At 39.2% G+C, this 19,161-nt stretch overlaps 1 protein-coding gene across 25 annotated transcripts in view; it reads left to right on the forward strand.

Moving 5' to 3' along the window:
- The window catches only part of FGGY (FGGY carbohydrate kinase domain containing), a 305,857-nt gene that overhangs the window by 271,277 nt on the left and 15,419 nt on the right, over window positions 1-19,161 (forward strand). For all 25 annotated transcript variants that reach the window (XM_083847626.1, XM_083847610.1, XM_083847628.1 and 22 more), the window contains 2 exons: window positions 1,958-2,078; window positions 5,388-5,482. In XM_083847626.1, the coding sequence (XP_083703752.1) occupies window positions 1,958-2,078; window positions 5,388-5,482 (216 nt within the window). The remainder of the gene's footprint in view (window positions 1-1,957; window positions 2,079-5,387; window positions 5,483-19,161) is intronic.

Consider the following 19,161-nt stretch of genomic DNA (forward strand, 5'->3'; position numbering starts at 1 on the left):
ACCGTTAGCTGTCTTCAATGGTGCAAGATGGGCTTTAAACCCAAGCAAAAATCTTGTAAAAAGTGTAGGCCTGCCCACAGAATGTTAATCTTTAGTTTTCTTTTCAGCAGGAGACGCTTTTTTATATAAAATTTGCATTTGAAGCCCCTCAATTTGCATTTTTTCCAATCCAGGATTAAATTAGTTCCCCCCACAGTGAAATAAGTCTGGCTTTAATTTAAATTGCTCTGTGAATACAATTTTCCAGGCAGGTAAACACAAAATAATTTTCACAGCATTTCTCAGGGTCTTTGGCATGTGTATGTTGTGAGAGAAGTTGTTCGTAAATTTGAATTTCAGAAGTAGTGGAAGAGAATATCCTTGCAGCTATTCATCCCAAAACGCGATGCAACAGTTAGACCGATGAGAACATGATCAGAGATATAATTGTGGCCGTCAAGCCAGTTCGGAGGAGACAGACTCTTTCTTGAGTAGTTTATTTTTCCATAATTAAAATTGCGGCTGTGTGATTTGGAAATTAGCCCTCTGTGTCAATAGGGAAGTGATGGATTTAGTCAGCTGGTGTTGCGGCTGCTGAAGTTCCTCATAACCACTCGCCTTAAAAACCAAAATATATTTGAAGACCTGTCCTGGGTTGTGCCAGTCGTTCACAGTAAATGTCTCAAGTCTGATGAAACTCTGCTAGTTTCAATTTTCAGTAGCTTTTATTTAAGAGGAATTTATTGCAGGCTGCAGACCTCTTAGTGAACTCGCATCATAGCTTAAAGAAAACCTGGTTATAAAGAAAACTTTATGCTGTAACGGTTTGTGAAAACTTGACCATGTTGTGTTTCTTGAGGAGTCTTCATACCAACAGTCAGCTTGGGTAAAATTTTGGCTTGAATTTGGCATTTTGTCAAGTTTCTACTTCAAAATTAACTTCCAGGGTGTTATAAGGAGCTGGAAATTTGGGGGGACAAATAGTTTGTCAAAGAAACTGAGAATGTTCTGGTAAGAGGAAAAAGGTTGACTTCAGTGAATAGTGAGAGGCAAACAAAGCAAGCCTGAAAAGCAAAGATATTTTTTAAATGGCAAAGTGTTTGCTTTCATCATTTACCGAGCACAACACTGAAATCTTCTAATTTGAATTTCTCAGAATGGAGACTTCTAAATGAAAAGTTTAAAAATATGCCCACATTTTAGACATGTTTCAATTAATCCAGACATGAAACTGAACATTTTATTTTGCTAATGGCAAAGGCCAAGAGAAATAGTTAAGCCAATAGAAAATTCTTCAGGTTTTCCTTTTTGCTGAAAAGACAGAAAATACAGGTTTTTCATTTGCCTTTATTTTTTTCTTCTGTTTTGCCATTTGGCTCCAGAATTGAAATCTCTATATCGAGAGTAATTTTCAGATGCTTTTTTACAAAGTAAATAAGCGTTTTGGTGAGAATGTCTTTGCCCTGTAGGGTTTAGTTCTGGGTCTGGAAATATTTTCTGTACTCTACTGCTCATGGTGATGACCAGCTGCTTGTCGGTGCCGTCAGTTTTTCCTGGTGCCCATTTCAGTCTCTTCTCGTAATCACTTCCTTCACCCTTGTAGGTACTTCCCTGTAAGCCCCTTTTCCCTGTGCCACTGTAGACTGGTAGATGCCTCTTCCATTCCCCAGCCATCCCAAGGATGTAGTGTGATACGTAGTGCCTATATACTTCCCAATTCTTTGCACCATCTGTTCGATTTTTCTTGTTTTTAATTACGATTTCGTTTACTGGCTAAAGCTAAGCTGAGTCCATGCCCCTACAGGTCCCTTCCCAGCCTCAGGTTACTGCTTGGGGTCAGTTAGTATCTGCACGTTTCTATCCTACTTTTTAGCACATTGTTCTTTAAGATCTGTTCCCGTGGCTGTTCTCCTGTGCTCATCTGTTGTGTTCTTTTGTTCTTTTTTTTTTTTTTTTTTAAATCTTTCCCTTTTTGAAGTTAGGAACAAGACACATTTTGGAAACTATGCAGGCTGCAGGGCATCATCTCAACACCCTATTTCTGTGTGGTGGGCTGAGCAAGAACCCTCTCTTTGTGCAGATGCACGCTGACATTACTGGTAAGTTAGAGGAAGTGTGGGGAAAGGAGTGTAAACTATTTTATTATTTTAGGTGGCTAAGTACTTTGTCTTTGGAAAAATAAATACTTTCTTTATATAGAACTGTATTTTGCTGGTTGGCCAAAAATATTGTAATGAAATGTTACTTCCTGCGCAACTGGGCTTCCTGAAATTTAAAGATACTTGAATAACACAGAAATGTGGTGCAAACAAAACTCCATAATTCATATTGTTAGAAAATGGCCTTCTGGAGAGTCCTCCAGCATGATGTCCGATTTGTGGATCTTAGCCTTAAAGACTTTTTAAGAAAGTGTATTAGAATTAAAAAAAAAAAATATCTGTATGGAATTTTTAAAACTATTAGGTATAAATTACATGTCCAGGATGTTTCTTACTATCAGATTTTTATAAATCTATTCTAACCATTCTGTAGAAGTTATTTATTTCAGACAGATTACAGGAACTTAATTACATGAGGATACTGTAGAGTACACTTGGTGAGGGTGTTTTATGTGAGATGTGTTTTATTTCTACTAAAACCTCTAACAGGTTCATCCTATTTGAATTCTGTGGAGCTTCCTGTTCGTGCCCATGCTGGACGTTTTCCATTGTATAGAACTATTCCTTTCCAAATTGTCCATGTCTTTATCATTAGTATAGTTTAGGGGACAGTTTTTGGATCCTTGCTCCTGCATGGTGTTCCATTTGATTTTGTAGAACTCCTGATGGATGGAGGGTCCTGGGTATAGTTCATTACAAGAGGAGGTCTCAGGCTTGCCCAGTACTTCTCGTCTCCCCTTAGCCTGTGTGTGTTGGACATCTTAGCACACCTGTGTGTCAGTTGAATATACTTTAAAAAATGTGGAAAAAATAACAGAATTTAGTTTGAAGGACTTAAGAGGAACTTCAAGTGATGTGTGCTTTGGGTATATTTCAAATTAAGACCAGTTGAGCTGCCATGGATAAAGTTGTAATGCTCAGATTTGGGGCATTTAGTTTGCAATCTGACTTGCCCTAACACCAAACCACACTTCATAACATTGATGCAGGAGGGAAGATGAAAATATGCTTTATGTACTTAGCTAGGATGAAAACAGAAATGGAGAAGCAAAAAATGTAATGCCGGTTGACCTTAAAATTCACTAAGTGCTTTGTTGTCAGAGTGACACTCAGAAAAACAATGTTATCAGGTGCATACCTTTCCCTACATGACTCAAGTGTTTTAGGTGAATTTCAGCATGTGAAGTTTGGGATGCTGGTTCCTGATGCGTAAAATAAAAGATCAGTGAAAAGGTATTCTGATTAAAATGTAATCAGGAGTTCTTTGACTGTAACTAATGGCCAAGTACAATCCAGTACAAAAAGGCCTTTTTGCAGTCTGGAATTCTCCCCCATTTGTAAAATCTGTGACTGACAAGAGATGTCAGAGTTCATCTAACTGAAATGCTCTTGGTTGTGTTGAACTCATTAGAGCCTATCAGATAAAATAACTAACATTCCAGGATCAATCCCCCATTCTTTCACAAAAAGAAAAAAATCTGAATATATTATTGTTAGCTGCAAATGCCCATGACTCAGCCATGCAGACATCCAATAGATAATTTTGTAGGGCACTTAAAAAGTATCTTGATCTTTTTGTTTGTCTGGTAAGAGTTCTGCATTCATTCTGGTGATGCAGGAAATGTGCAGTAAATTTTAGAGCATGCTGAAAATTGCTTTCTGCTTCAATGCCTGGCAAACAGCCATGGAGCTGTAAGCTTTAGCTTTAGGTTGTCTGCATCTGTTCCAAGTTGACCCAAGTCCTGAGCCGTTGTCCATCTTAACAGGAGGAATGCTCAAGTGTCTGATCCTCCACTCACGTATTTAAGGTGGATGCATTTGGTTTAATCCAGAGAAACTGAAGAGAGGCTGTAATTCCATTAGTTCACTGGTAGTAGGCATTCCAGTGATCAAACAAGCACTTGCTGTACTCATTTTCTTTTCCCATTGCTCTGCCTGTGCTATCTATAGGAAGAAATTATATAAAAAGGACCATGGCACCTTTATGTTACTGAAAAATGATCGTTAGCAGCTTTAACTGGTGGAACAATGTGAAGTTAGCATCATGTAACTGAATGCCTGGGATGGAAGGTGAATTTACTTTGCATTCATAGTTGTTTCTTACATTAATTTTATTTCCCGCTTTCAAAAGCATGTATTTGCCCTTTTCCTCTGTAGGAGTTACTCAGAGCTCACTTTGGATCTTCCTTCCAGTTTCAGCTCCTTGTAATCTTACAGCTGTCTCTCAGGAGCAGCATTTTTGGGGGCTTAATGTCACTGAGGCTATTCACAGAAGGAAGTCCTCCTCCCACCACTGTATTTGCATCATCACGCACTGAACGAAATTATGTCAGTAATGGAAATTCAGACATATGCCAAATACTGTAGGAATATGAAACTTTTTGACTTAGTGAGGACGGGCATCTGAAGTGCAGCTAGAAAAGCATTTAGACTTGTGCTATTTAGGATTTTAAAGGAGAATTAAGAAGGCAGGCAGATTTTTATTAATTTATTATTCTTTTTCCTGCTCTATTTACACTGGTAATGCAGATCTCAGAAAACTCTGTGTGAACTGAAGGAAAGCATGTTCTTGATGGTTCCCATGGGTGATGAAACAATATTTTTTAATTCTACTTCAAAATATACAGCAAGTTTGGTGTTTTTGTTGTTTCCAGGATTTTAATCTTGTTTTCAAATATCTTGTACAGTTGGGAAGATGAAATTTCTCTTGTGATTTCATACATAGCTTGTGAAAGGTTACTACTCATATTTTTATGTCTTCCAGCAAAAACAGACTGGCTTTGTTGGCTATATATTCAAAAACAAACACAAATTTTTTTTTATTACTTTTTTTTTTGTTCATTGCAAAAGAAACAAAAAGGATACCTCCCTGTTTTCCCCTCAAGGTCAGCTTTTAATTTGCAGGTGGGTTTGGAGGGTGTTGTTAACAGGTTTATACCAGGTGCCTTAAGGTAAATAACCACTGTGAAAGATCTGGGGTTTGGTCTTTGTGTGCTTTATGTTCTGTATTAATATTTTGCTGAAATTGTTTTATTTAAATTCTGCATTTTTGTTGGAGCCTGGAACTACACAGCAGAGATATTTACATTAACCTACAGTGGATTTTAACTATGAATGGAAGCGTGAACATGGTTTTGAGTCCTTTTTCATTGCTTTTTTATTTGAAATTTTTACTTTAATTATTTATTGTGCTGCTAGTGCTGTACTGCTTTATTCTTTCTAACAGAGGCATGGCTTTTTCTTGTATAGGCAAGCCTGTTGTCCTGTCCAAAGAAGTGGAGTCTGTTTTGGTGGGTGCTGCTATTCTTGGAGCTTGTGCTTCTGGGGATTTTGCATCTATACAGGTATGTAGTACCTGCTTTTTTTTCTTTTTTATTGTATTTTACACTTTGACATTTGGCACCATGTGCAGACTTTAATTCAAGTGGAAAAGTTTGTACCTTCTGCACAGCCAGACAAGAGCTAGCATCACTTTCTCACAAGCCTTTTTTTTAAACTCTGCTAGGGGTGTAGAAGATCTAATAGTCTTTTGACTGTGGCTACATGCAAGTATAAGCTGCTCTCTCTGAAGTTAGACCATGTAATTTTACAGACAGGAAAGGGAATTTGGCAAGGCTCTGCTCCTGCAAGAAGGCCCTACTTTCATCTCGGTTATATTTGTCCTACTTTCCTTCCTTCACATTGAGGAATCTTAAACATAAGAAAAATAGCATATATACAGTAAAAAAAAAAAAGACACACCTACACTTGTTATCTTGCTCAGAGTGAATGCAGAGTTAATAATGAGAATGGAATTTCATGTTTATTCATGTTATTTCAGTCCTTTAACAGTTGTAAAAGTGGCAGTAGGCTCTTACGTTCAGTGGATCAGCCAAAGCATGACTTTGCTGCTATTACATAAAAAAAAATAGTAACATACAGAAACCAGAAGAAGGGTCTGTATGCTCAAAACTTGTTTTCCCACCTGTCAACTCTACTAGCATAAGATATTTCCTCTCCTAGCACGAGGAGCAGCTTGCTTTCATAAGAATTCTTCCATTAGGTTGAATCCTATTTGAACAAATACATAGTGCAACGTGTATCTCTACTTCAGAATCCCAGTGCTTGTAATGAGAACTTGATTGTTTTGCTAAAAGTAATTTCAGTAGCAGCTTTTGGTGATAGGACTTCATATTTAATTTCTACTCTTCTGTTAATCTTCTCCCTTCAAATGCACCAGTATTTCATTCCTAGTTTAAGACATCTTGCACTGTTAGGCAATCAGTGAGCATCTCAAATCTGTTTTTATTAATTCTGTCTTCATATCCATGTGAAAAATCTAATGCTGCAAAATTTTATGTAATTCGTTTTTATATAATTTTGGTATATTCCTTTGCCTTTAGTTTTATCCCTGCACTTACATACCAAAATATGTCAGCAGCTTATTCAAGAATGTCAGAAGATAGGCATATTTTATACATAGATGCATATGTCAGCATAGCACACTCCTTCAGAAATCTTTTGCAGTCAGACTACATCATGTCATAGACTTCTTAATTTAAAAAGTGTTTGCTCTTTTACAGTATGTTGGGAGGTTCCTGCCTTTTGGCTCATGGGAATACCAGTATATAAAGCAAAAGAACAAATACAAATTTCATCCCAGTGCCTCTGCACTGCATAATAAGTGTGATTTCCCAAACACAGCCTTTTTTTTTTTTTTTTTAATTCAGCTACATGTTATGAAGAAACAAGAAACTTTATAAATGTCTTTTTCAGGAGGATGGTGTAAATGTTCATCTAACATTGCAGTTCAATAGCTTTCTCTTAAATTTATTTTTCTAACACATCTTGCAAAATAAATCTTTCTTAGAGGTGCTGCTGCAAATATTCAGGAGCATTGTAGTCTTTGCAAATGATAGAAGTTATTATCTGTCCTCTGATAGATGTTTTGTACTTAGTTATTGAGCTTTTCAAAGCTTTGTTTGCTCAGTGTAACAGTAGAGGAGAAAAGCGTGTTTTTTACAATAAGCTATTTCCTTATTTCTGTGTTTGTTTGAAGGGGAATTTTTACTGTGTTTGTCCCAGTGATTTTGGTCACATTTCTCAGAATGATTTTTGGATATTTCCGCTCCATGTTAAAATCAAAACACATAAAAAACTATCTGGTTTTCCTGGTTTGGCTGTTCTCCATTTTGTAAAATTCAGGCATCTTTAGGAATACTTGGAAATAGCACCCAAAACCAAGATCCCTCAAAATCAGTTCTGGTAATCTTCATCTGGATTTAACCTGAATCTGCGTCCGCGTATGTGAACGTGGTGGTTGCTGTTTTACTCTCATACTCCTGTGCGGTCCTGATCCTTAGTCCTGTGGCATTCCATCATTGGAATTTGGAAATGGGAAAGTATCTGCTTCAGAGAAACAGTGAGGGATCATTGCTCCAAGGAGAGGGAGCTCATTTACCAACCCATCGCTGCATGATGAACCCAGCCAGCAGTGTATGTGAAACAATGGGATGCTCACCCTTCACTTTCCTGGGTAATTGTTCATAGTAGCTGGAACACCAATGAGCTTTTCCTCTATACTTTGGTATCCCTAAATAAGTTTCTTCTCACAAAGAAACATGCACCAATACACCTCCTGACTCCATCCCTTTTCTCATCCCAGCAGTGGCTATTTTCAGGATGCGGTATTTTCTTCTCATTCTCATTTCTCATATCTTGTTTTTCTTATTTTGAGTGATTTGCGGAGTAAAGATTTTCATGCTTTTTGTTCACCACATCTATATTAGTAACAACGTTCTCAGTATGCTGAGCCTTTGCAAAAAGATACTGGAAATGAAGGTTAATGCAAAATTTGTAACCATGCAGGTTGACTTGCTGGATGTGTGTAGTTTTAAAAGCTCAAGCCCCTTGGATCTGCAGTTTCATCTTTAGGTAATTCTATCAAGGAGAGATTTATAACCTCCATCTCTCATGCCTGGTCACCATATGTTGTTCCTTCAAAGAATGTTGACTTCCTTGTTTTCCTCTTCATTTACTCTCTCTGCATTTTTTTCCTCTGTGGTAAAAGGGAATTAAAACAATTGGTATCCAAAAAAGAGAAACAAAACAAAACAAAAACACAGTGTGGTGAGAGATATTTCCCATTTCAGCTTTTGGTTATTTAGTCTCCAGAATCTCCGGAAAAGGGAGAAAATCTTCTGAATTTCTTCTTGCAATTTAGTTTATCTTTTCACTTGCCCCTGCTATAGCCTTTTCCTTTTAGTGGTTTTGTTATGTCTTGATCGTTGTTCCTGTGAACTGCCGCACAGCCTGCCTGGGTCGGTGCTGACACAGAGGACAGCGCTGTGCAATATTGCACGACAAATATATACTGTACTTTGGGGTTTTGGATTTTTGAAATATGTGCCACATTAAATGAAATAACCGTAACATTGCTGGCTTAGATGGGCCAATTTATTGGTCCTAGCCATTCCTTTCATGCAGAGCAGCAGGATCCTGGTTTTCTGTGTGATTGTTTCTGTAGTAAAAATATAGTTTCCGGTTTAGTGAGCCAGCAATTCCTTCTCAGTAAAAATATTCAATAAATAAATGTCAAAGTTTCCAGTATATCCTCATTACTCTGCTTCACTTGTATGTAATTGAAAATGGGAAGAAGGTGCTGTTTGATTTGGCAATCATCCAGCTCTTTTTTTTTTTTCTTTTTCTTTTTTTGATAACCTACGTTTTGGGACAAAGCTGTACGCCAGGGAAAGGGATTATTGCCTTATAAAATCCTGCAGCCCACTGACTGTTCCTTAATTACACGTTAAAGCAATTAATAAAATTACCTGTATGAAACCAAATCACCAGATTTATTTTGGATTTGGTATCTTAACGTGGGTCGTTCTTACTGGACAATGTGGAAGAGAAGAAACTTTGTATGATCTGCCACAATATATTTTATTGGTAACTTTCTGCAGGCATTCTTGGTGTAAAACATCGAGCTAGAAGTTACGGTCTGAGCAGGACTGGTTTTCTTTCCTACTAATGCTCCTTCCATAGGACCTCATCTTGCACTGACACTGTTCCAAACATCAGGAATGTTTGGAGAGTGTTTAGCAAAGCAGTGATACCAGCAAAGAAAAAATAATGTATGACAAAAATGAGGTGGGCGTGGTGGTGATGTTCTGTTAGATGGAGCGGCTTAAATGCTCAGCAGCGCGTGGTGCTGGAGCATGTACACGTGTCAACACCCCAGTGTGTGGGGTGTGTGCATCTTTGTGAGTTTTTAGTGCTGTGTGTAGTGTCCCGTATGCGTGATGTGCATCCAGCCTCTTTCCCTTTGTACCCCATCAGGTTGTACACATGCTCTTGTGCATGTCACCTTGTCTTATTTATTAGGGTCGCGTAGTCCTCTACAGTAGGTGATGGTATTTTAACAATATGTTGCTTCCCTTCAGCAAGACCACTGGTGTCTTTTCATATGTAAGAGAGATGCTACCCCCCATTTGAGCAGAACTACCCCTCTGAGAGAAGCTGGCACCTCTTCCAGCAATACCTTCTTGGTAAGAAGTTGCTGACCAGAGCTCTCACTTTTGAGAACACCCATAGTGCAGGGACCTGCTCAAGTTTTCTGCTGACGGAAGAGGTGAGATGGGGCCATTTTCTTTCCTGGATCAGGCTGTCTCTGGTGTAATTTTGTGTAGCTCCACTTATTTCAGTGGACGTGCTTCAGTTGATGACCTGATCCTCTATTCCTCTTCCAAAGCATTACTTGTCAGGTCATGGACTGAAATTAATACAAGTGTTCTACTTGATTTCCATATTTTCAAAAGCAAGAACCAAGTGAAAGATCAGGGAGGGGATAGTTATTTCCTTAGAAATGGAAATAACTTGGGAAATCAAAAGAGGAAATAAAATGACTTCTCCCTGTTGAGTTAGGGAATATTGCCTTCCCACATCTCATTAAAAATTTAAAGCACTCTTGTTTTTGAGCAGGGTGAATTAGTAATTAAGTGCTATAATCAACTTGTGTAAACATAATATTGAAGGAGAGTAGCAAATTAATCATTTTGTTGGCTTGTCTTACCCAATTAATGCACCTTTTACTAAAGGCCTTCCTGTCCTGTTGGGATGTTTTTTTCTTCTATTCCCTTAGAGTATTCTGGAAATGCAGAGGAAGGAGGTGGTTGTTTTTAGGTACCACAGCGTACGCAAGGAGTGTGTTAAGGTGCTGTGATCTTTCATTCCTTTTCTTCAAAAGTTCTTCATTTGTACAAGTATAGGTAGAGTCCATGGTACAATGGAGGCCATCCTTGGGCAAGGCTTGGAGACAGCTTTTGCTTTTCTTTGTAGTGTATTGGCTGGGTACGGCATCTTTATTTAAATAATTCTTTCACTTTCCTTCTTGGATAAGTATATCATCAGTCTCTATTGAAAGGACATGCTCCATAAAAAAATTACCCTAAATTTCAGTGCATAACTCATATACCTATTGTTAGAGACAGTATTCTGGTGGTGAAAACAGCTGAGTCTTCACAGTCCATTCATTTCGTGTGTTCTCACTTCTGACTGTCAGCAAAGTTATCAAGCAATGTCAGGGACAGTTTGTGATGTGGACTGTGCTGCTTGCTGAGAACCAAGCTGTTTTCTGAACGAACAGCTGAGATGTCCAATGACTTGGGGGTATATTTTCAGCCAGGGTTGGACTCAAAGCAGTGACTCAGCAGTAGAAACCTATCCCTTTACCTCTTTCCATGGTATTTTGACACTGAAATACATCTTTGCCTAATTGACAGGTTGTTTTTTGTTTTGGTTTGGTTTTTGTTTTGCTTGCATAAATAAGTAGGTTCAATACATCATGTATGAAACCACCAAGATACTGGCAATGCCTCTGGCTTTTGTATAGAGTCAGCTGCCTTCTTACCAGAAATCTTTAGAGAAATATAGATGAGAGAAAAAAAATTAAAAGGCGGTGATTTGATGGCCACTGTCCAGTTCCTTGTGGCCTAGTGTTTATGGTACAAAGAGTGCCTTTTTAGTTAGCATATTTTGGCCTTACTGTCAGAAGTCTTAGCACTAAGGGTAAAAAATGGATGAATCAGGACTCTTTTTTTGCCCTAAGGATTATCCTTTTGTATTAAAGCTGAGAAATTTAAATGCTTGTCTCTCTCTGCCAAGCACACAATGAGCTTTCAATCAGTTTGAGAATATTTAGTGTATTTTTTTTTCACTTTTTGAAAGCCACAATAAATATATGAAAACATTTTTACTTTCCTTCAGCTGAATTCAGTGGGCAGTATTCACATATGTGTGGAAATCCTCTCGTGGTGGGAGTTAGGTCACGCATACAAGCACCACCACTTAGAGAGTCAAACAGCTGAGATGTGGCCGTAGCTGATAGCAGGATGCTTTCACAAAAGTGCTAAGAAAAGTACCCTCTGTCTTGTTGCTGTTTACTGACATGTGATACTGGTTGACATCTGTTGCCCTTCTCATTTGAGGACTGTTTGCTTTACTGACTTTAACATTTCCACATTGCTATGCTGTTGAAGTGCAGATACACAAATCTCCTTGGAGTCCCCAAGGTCCTTTTATGAGAAGCAGAGCTGCCATCATTTGATATCATCCTGCTGGCTGCTTTTTATATTGGAGTTGAGAGAAATAATTCTGTTGCTGTTAAATGTTCTTGGTGGAGTGCTATGTCTATTGCTATATGTTGTCATACATTTGATGTATTATCAGATTAGTACATGCCGTTATGGTAGTGTTTGGTTCATTGTCACGTTAGATGATTTGTAGTCATTTTATATCACTTGAAATTATTACAGGTAAAAACTTGTCTAAGAAAATGTCAAAGTTTGTAGTAGCGGGTCATACAGCTACTAAAATGACAGATGATAGTAGTCCATAATCATAATGCAATATTCTCAGTTAATGTAAATCAGCGTTGCTCCAGGACTGCAGGGGACTGACACCAGTTTACTCCAGTGCCCTGATCCAATCAAGCACTTAGGTACATCATTTAACTTTCAAGTAGGCCAGAAGTTCAGCTGAAGACAAGCAGGACTGCCCATCTGCTGAAGTACTTCACTGGATCGGAGCCCAAACAGGAATCTGACACACAGTTCACTTGCAGATGACACATCTTGAAATGATAAAGGCTATTATGGCTCTTGCAATTGGCTCATATTATTACCCATTCAGAAATGACTTGTGGATGCTATAGGTAATAGTATACAAAGGCAGTGTCTTTTGTTCAGTGCTGTCCTTTCTGTGCAAACTTAGCATGCTCCAATTTAAATGTCATCCAGTGCACAAATGTTCAGATTTGGAATTTCTCAGTAACTTTAATGACAAGGAAAGGCAGCTGCAGTAAGTCTGTGTGATACGTGGACTACAACAGAGCTGTACCCATTTACATTAGCTGAGTATCTGGCACAGAACTACTGAAGTTGGAGGCAACAATCTCAGAAATCTAATACCTAAAGATATGGCCATATTATTTTTCTAAAAGTGAGTAATGAAATACCGTGCTAATGAAATGACATGAAGTGTGGCCTTCCATGTGGGCATCGGTGAAAGTCATTGTGTTGGCATATCAGTGTGACTTATCTGTTTATTAATTCTGTCTGAGAACGGTGATAAAGATTTTATTACTTATTCTTAAATTTATGAGGGTGGACTGAAAAGGCACCTCAATGGTGCTTGAACGACCCAAGAAATCTGTTTAGTTTTCTGTGTTTATGTTGAAGATGCAGTCAGGTTTGCACATTGGTGTCCTTCCACTGACTTCACCTGACTTTTACATCTTGCTTGTGCATGCCCGCTGACCATGTTAGAAGCAGCCATATGTATGTAAATAAAATCTGTTCTGTGGGCTCAGCACTTAGATTGTCATGCCTTTTAGCTTTTAATAAACTCACATCAGCTGATGTTGGCAAAGAATAGGAGGCAGCGTTTTGTTAATCTGCAGCAATTGAGACTCTTACTTGACCAGGAGTATTCTTCTCATCTGTCAGTAAACCCAAGACCTGGCAAACAGGAGAAGATATGCTGACTAGAATAATTCAGATTCTGCTGTTGCACATTTATGGAACAAGCCCCGATATGACCATGGCTGTGGAGTTTATGTACAATTAGTTGATTTTTTTTTTCAAGCAGACTAAGACTGAACAGCTTGTAGAACAAATTGTGTTTTTAATATTGCTACCTTAACGTTATTCTAGCTTGCTGGCCTTGTCTTGAGGAAAACCATAAATATGAGGAAGCCATAAATGTGTCTTTATAGTAGACAGATGCTTTCTGTAAAACCTACAGTGATCCATCTCCTTTCTATTTTAAGGCCAGGTTTTACCCACATGCTCAAAAACATGGCTGAAGTCATTTGGACCTTGGACTCCCCTTCTGTCCAGGCCATGTAGGCAGGGAAGAGCGTGATAGCAATATTTTATGGGAGGTTTGAGTACAAAGGAGGATACCATGCATCCTTTGTAACTGTCAGTGGCCAGCAAGGTCCTTTTCAGAGTGTCTTGCTTAAATAATGTTTGAGATGTCAAACAAGTTAAAGTCTCCATGCCCTCACCTCTTCAATAGCTGAGCAGAACAACCTTCAAGTTATGCACTAGAGAATTGGAAACTCAATCTGGCTACATTGTGAGATTAATTTTCCATCTGGGATTTGCACTCTTGCTATGTCAGCGCAGGGGATCAGACTGTTCTGCAGCAAAGCACGAGCATGTAGAGTCAGTGCACTGGCTGTCTGAAGAGCTCGTGGTCTTTTTATGGTAAAGTTTTGAAGAATGTCTTGATCACTTACTTACGGGATTTGATGCCAGTAGGTTGTATCACCTGGACATACTTTTGCCATACTATATCTGATGGTTTTTTACCATGTAAGTACTACCTCATCCTTTCTACTAAAGGTGCCTAGAGGGTTTTGTTTCTCAAAATTTGCTCGATCAATGTAGCTTAATAAGACTCTTACCATCTAAACATTTCCAATGCATTTCATTTCACTATGGTTTATGTTAAATAGATATTTCTTTATTCTCTTTTATATAATCATGGATTGGAAGTGTTAGAGATCCCATAAGCCCTATTAGTTTTATTAGCAAGAAAAGCCAGTTGCTTTATTAGCATACTGGCATCCCTCATCTTCAGCGTTGGAATCCAGCTCTTATTCTCCTTTCTTCGTCTTGCTAAGTCATAGGTTCTTGCTTCCTTGATTTCTTAGATATAGACGTAGATCACTCCCAACCCTTGCTTGCTTTTGTGTTCTGAAGCAACTTTTCACACCCACAGTGCTTAAATATTTTTAATGCACAATTTAATACTGGAAATTGGACAGTGACCCGTAGAGAGAATCCAGATAAAATTGCTGTATGGTTCTGATTTGTTTTTATTGGGACAAGTGTCCACGTAGCGATTAGCAGACCATAATTGTCACTCTTGAAGGAAATATAAGCAGAAAGGCTAACCACTAACTGGGCATAGAAAAGCATAACTTGCAGATTTTTGCACAAAGATATTCCTCCAGGTTAGGGTTGAAAAACACCAGGGGACCATGAATAAGGAGGAGCGCTGTGCCCGTATCTTGCTGTGCCTTATGGGAGTGGATAAGCAGCAAAAATGAGTTGCGTTGTTATCTTTCACAAGTGCAGTTTTCAGCTAAGAATAATTTATAGGGAATATACTTCATGTGTAATAGTCCTAGGGGTTGCATTCCCCTGAACATTACTAACCTTCAGTACATGATGTTTTTGACCCACGTAGGGCCTCTTTGTGTGGGAACCTTCTAAAAGTTGTTGTTTTTCACGCAGCTTCCAGATAGCCCTTTACCAGGCAGAGATCTCAGGAAGGAGCGTGGGTGTGGAAGGGCTGAGGGGAGCACCTTGCTTTGCCGAGGAACGGAGTAAAGTGACGTGGCAGTGCAGGCTGAGGAACGGTTACATCTCACCTGCACAGCTGTGTTGCTTCTTCTGGAGTTCTGGAAGCAGAACTGTCCCTAGGGGACCTTCCAAAGCAAAACACTCTGGGAAAGAAAAACGACTTCTAATCAGTATTTTTTTTCTCCGAAGAATCTCTCCAGGACAAGAATGTGTATGGAGGGCCATACTGTCACCCAGCCCAACCTCTCCCTCCTGGAACTGGGGGCTGAAGAATGATAGTGTGTTGCATTTGGAAGGTCCTTCATTGCCCAGCCCTGTAGCTCACAACTATGTTAAACTCCTTGGATATATTCAGCAAAGTATTTCTGAGTCTAGCAGCCTCGTGTCAGGCTCCTTTTGCTTTCAAAACGTCTGGTAAGAATTTTTGCAAAATTTTCCCAGATTGGCTTCTCCCTGTCTGTTGTCATTAAATAGTTGAGGTATTGAATCCTGTATCTTTAGACTGGACTGGGGGAAACTGTGTTTGAGCGTCCTACAGCTGATAAATTGGATGTGTTAGCCTCGAGGATGGAAGCTGGCACTTAGCTTAGGTGAAAGAGATGAGTAATGGCCCTAAAGATGCTAAGCTGTTTGAAGCTCTTCTAATAAATGGGGTCTTTTTGTGATGAGCTATCCTCACTTTCTTTGACTGTTTGGTATAAAAGCTTTGTATATACAAGCACATTACTCACTATTTACTGGCTGTGGTTGTAAGGCTGTTTAATTTTGCAATGGTCCCATCTAAGGGATGATTCTTGTACTGCATGGAAGGGAGACGAGGCAAGCTTTGCTTTTCGTTTTGTTTGTGTGACTCTGCCCCCATGGAAACACCGTGTAGCCAGCACATTTGCCATAGGACACAAAATGCCAAACTTGCGGCTTTCTGGATGGGGAAGTTCCACTCATCCCAGAGAAGACCCAGGGGACAGGCATGGAAAGAGACTAAAGGAAACATGAGAAAGAATGTAGTTATGGTGGAGAATGGGGCTTTTTGGGTATAAAATACCCAGTATCCCTACCATCTCCCTCTGCCTACATCCCTATTCCCACTCTGATTTTTTTTCCCTGTTGTGTTCTTGCCAGCTTCTTGTTTGTGCCTCTCTTTTTTTTTTCTTTTCACTTTTTTGCTTTTCTCATCTGTTGATTCTTCTTCTCCTATTTTATATTATTCCTATTCTGTTCTCTCTTACTTTCTCTACTCTTTCCATATCTTAGCCCCATGCCCACATCCTCACATAGCAAAAAGCAAAGAGGAAGGGGAGGTTGGGGGCTCATTCAGTGTGCTCGTTCCTCAGGTCTGCTCTCAAGGCCTGTAGTACTTCGGTTAAGCATTGTGGTGCATTTTGCTTTTTTTATGGGTACAGCGTATCCATATAGCACTGATTAGGGTATGCCAGTGTTCTTGGACTGGAAGAGGAAAGATTTATGGTGGCATTGATTGCAGTGCTAAAATAAACTGCCCTCCCTTAGCCAGAGGAATACGAGTTTGGAAATGCCAGCGTTTTATACACAAAATGAAGGACACTGGTTAGGGAAGCCAGCTGCCTAGGTTAGCTGTTCAAGATCTGAAAATGGCAAGTCTTTAAAAGCAAAGAGCCAGAAAAAGTCATTTATATTAAAACAAACTCTGTCATGAGTCATTTGCCTTCTTTTTCTCTTACACACAGAGTTTGTCTCAGACCTTCTAAGGCCTGAGTAACATCTGATACTCTTTAGGCTGAGCTGGCTCTAATAGGAGCGGGCTCCTGCTTCCAGTTACAGTGTACCACTTACCAGTCACAGCGTACCACGTAGAGCTCTTATTTAATGTGGGTCTTGTGTTTACAGGCTATAACTATTACTTTTTTGGTCATTTTTATGGTAATAGAAAAGATTGTTTGCCAGTGATTCAGTCCCAGCCATACTGATGAATGGGTTGGTGTCCTGAGCAGCGGCAGCAAAGAGTGGCCTGAGAGGGGCTTTTACTTTTTGCCTCGTTCATTTTTCTCCTGCAGCTTCAGCCATGCCCCAGGGTCACAAAAAGCTGGTCACTGTGGATGGTGTGGGAGTGGAGAGCTTGAACACATGTGGAGCAGAGTTTGTTCCCCAGGGGCTAGGGTGTAACTTCGCAACACACTCTGATTAGGGAACATCACGTAGTACGTCTCCCTATAGGAAAATGAGAGGGAGCCACATGAAGCTGAGAACTGTAATCAGCACCTCCTTTGCCTTCTGGAAGGAGATTCATCTCCTTTTCACGGGGCAGCACTTGGCCAGTTTCTCAGGTCAACACAGACAGGTATGGATGCAGGTGCCTGGCAATTCCTCCCTTACCACTACCTTATTCTAACCATATCACTGAGCGTTGCTTTACAACTCTCACACAGCTTGCATATGAGCTGTGTGTGGTTTTTCTCCCCTTTTACTTTAGAAGAGACGACACCAAAGCATACACTATCTGAAAAACACAGCCTCTCCCTTTTCTTCTTCCCCTCCCCTCTGTTCCCATGTTTTGGTTCAAATATTTTACCAGGTGCTACAGGTGGGAAAATAGGTTAACTGCAGCTAGAAAATACGAAAGGTGTATGAGTCTTTCACGTTTAGTTAACTGCTTGTGCCAAGGCCCACACAGACCTGGGAGGGGAAGTTGAAACCCTGCCAAATGTCAGAAAAGCTTTGTCCCACTTAAAAGTTTACAGGGAAAGTGTTTGAGCATCCCCAGCTTGCTTGGGAAAGGATAACCTTCCAGCCCACTGCTAAAAGTGACCTCACCTTAATTAAGCAGCATGACTCTTGTTCCCCCTAGTGGCTAATTACACAGGATCTGTTTCACATGAGCATTTCATTTGGCTGCCTTTAAACTTTACTGCCTAAATTTTCCTCCCATACACATTTTTGCTGTATTTTGTAACTTTCTTAATTTGTCCTAATGTGGGCAGTTGCAATTTTTTTGATGGTGACTTCAGGAAGCAGGCAAATATGCAGTGGATAATACTTTATATCTGCAACACAGGAATAGGATTTAGGGATGGAGAGGAGAGTTTCTGTACATTTTCTACCCAAGTGTGCCTGACTTTTTCTGCAGCATTAGCAGTAAGGGTTAAAGAAGAAGGGCTTTTCTGTGTTTATCAGCATCCCAGTTCATATTGTAACTCCTTAAGTATGAGCAGATACCAATGTCCAGAAATGTTAAAACACCTCAAATCTGCAGACTTGTTTAATGTCTTAGAGATAAGAAATGGATTGCTTTATGGATCAAACAAATACCATATAAACTGTAGCATAGTATTTCTTACCGACGGGAAAAAAGAGCTGTGTTTGCCAATGTAATTCCTATTAGCAGCCTGGTAGTAGGAGATAATACATATGCTGAGTGAAGTTCTGTTATCAGCTGTACTACTTCAAATGTAACATAGACCACTGTAGTACCAAGTTCTTCTGAGTTTACTTTGGTGTAAATAAGAGCAGAATTTTGTGAATGAGCAAACAATAGATGTTACCTGACTTGAGAATCAGAGAACGTGGGTTTATTCCCAGCTTTGCCACTGATTCTGTCTCTGGCTTTGGGCAAATTGTTTGACTTTTTCCTTTATTCAGCTGATTTGTGAAGTAGACCTAGTAATGTTTAAGTACATTATAGGCTAGCTTTATAGTAACATTAAAGGTGATAGAATGAAAAGTGCAAAGAGTGGTGGTGTTAATGATACTGCTCTGGTGGATTAAAAGAAGTAAGAGTGGAAAGGCGAGTAGATGCTGACCCACTTGCACTTAATCAGAAAATCTTTTGACTTCACTGGAAAACAAAAGCTTACATTAGAACTGTAACTAGTTTATTATATGTGGTAATTTTCATTGCTAATATATAATATGAAAGATGGCTCATACAGTGTGGCATGAATACCACTCAGAAGTTTGTATCAGGTTTTAATATTAATATTTACAGCATTCATGACCTTTAAAGGTTGTGTTATACATCTATGATGAAATGCACTTCATATGCAAAACTCTTGTTTAAAGTAAATATTTAGGTAGGAAAGGGAGACCACATCCTTTAAAGCACAAATTTGGTCACAGCTTGTAATGGCAATTCCTCAGAAACAGCAAAGGCTAATTCAAGGTCAGCATTTTCATTCACAGGCTTGTAGCTTTAGGCA

This window comes from Anser anser, assembly GCF_964211835.1.
Source record: "Anser anser genome assembly, chromosome: 8".
Taxonomy (NCBI): Eukaryota; Metazoa; Chordata; class Aves; order Anseriformes; family Anatidae; genus Anser; species Anser anser.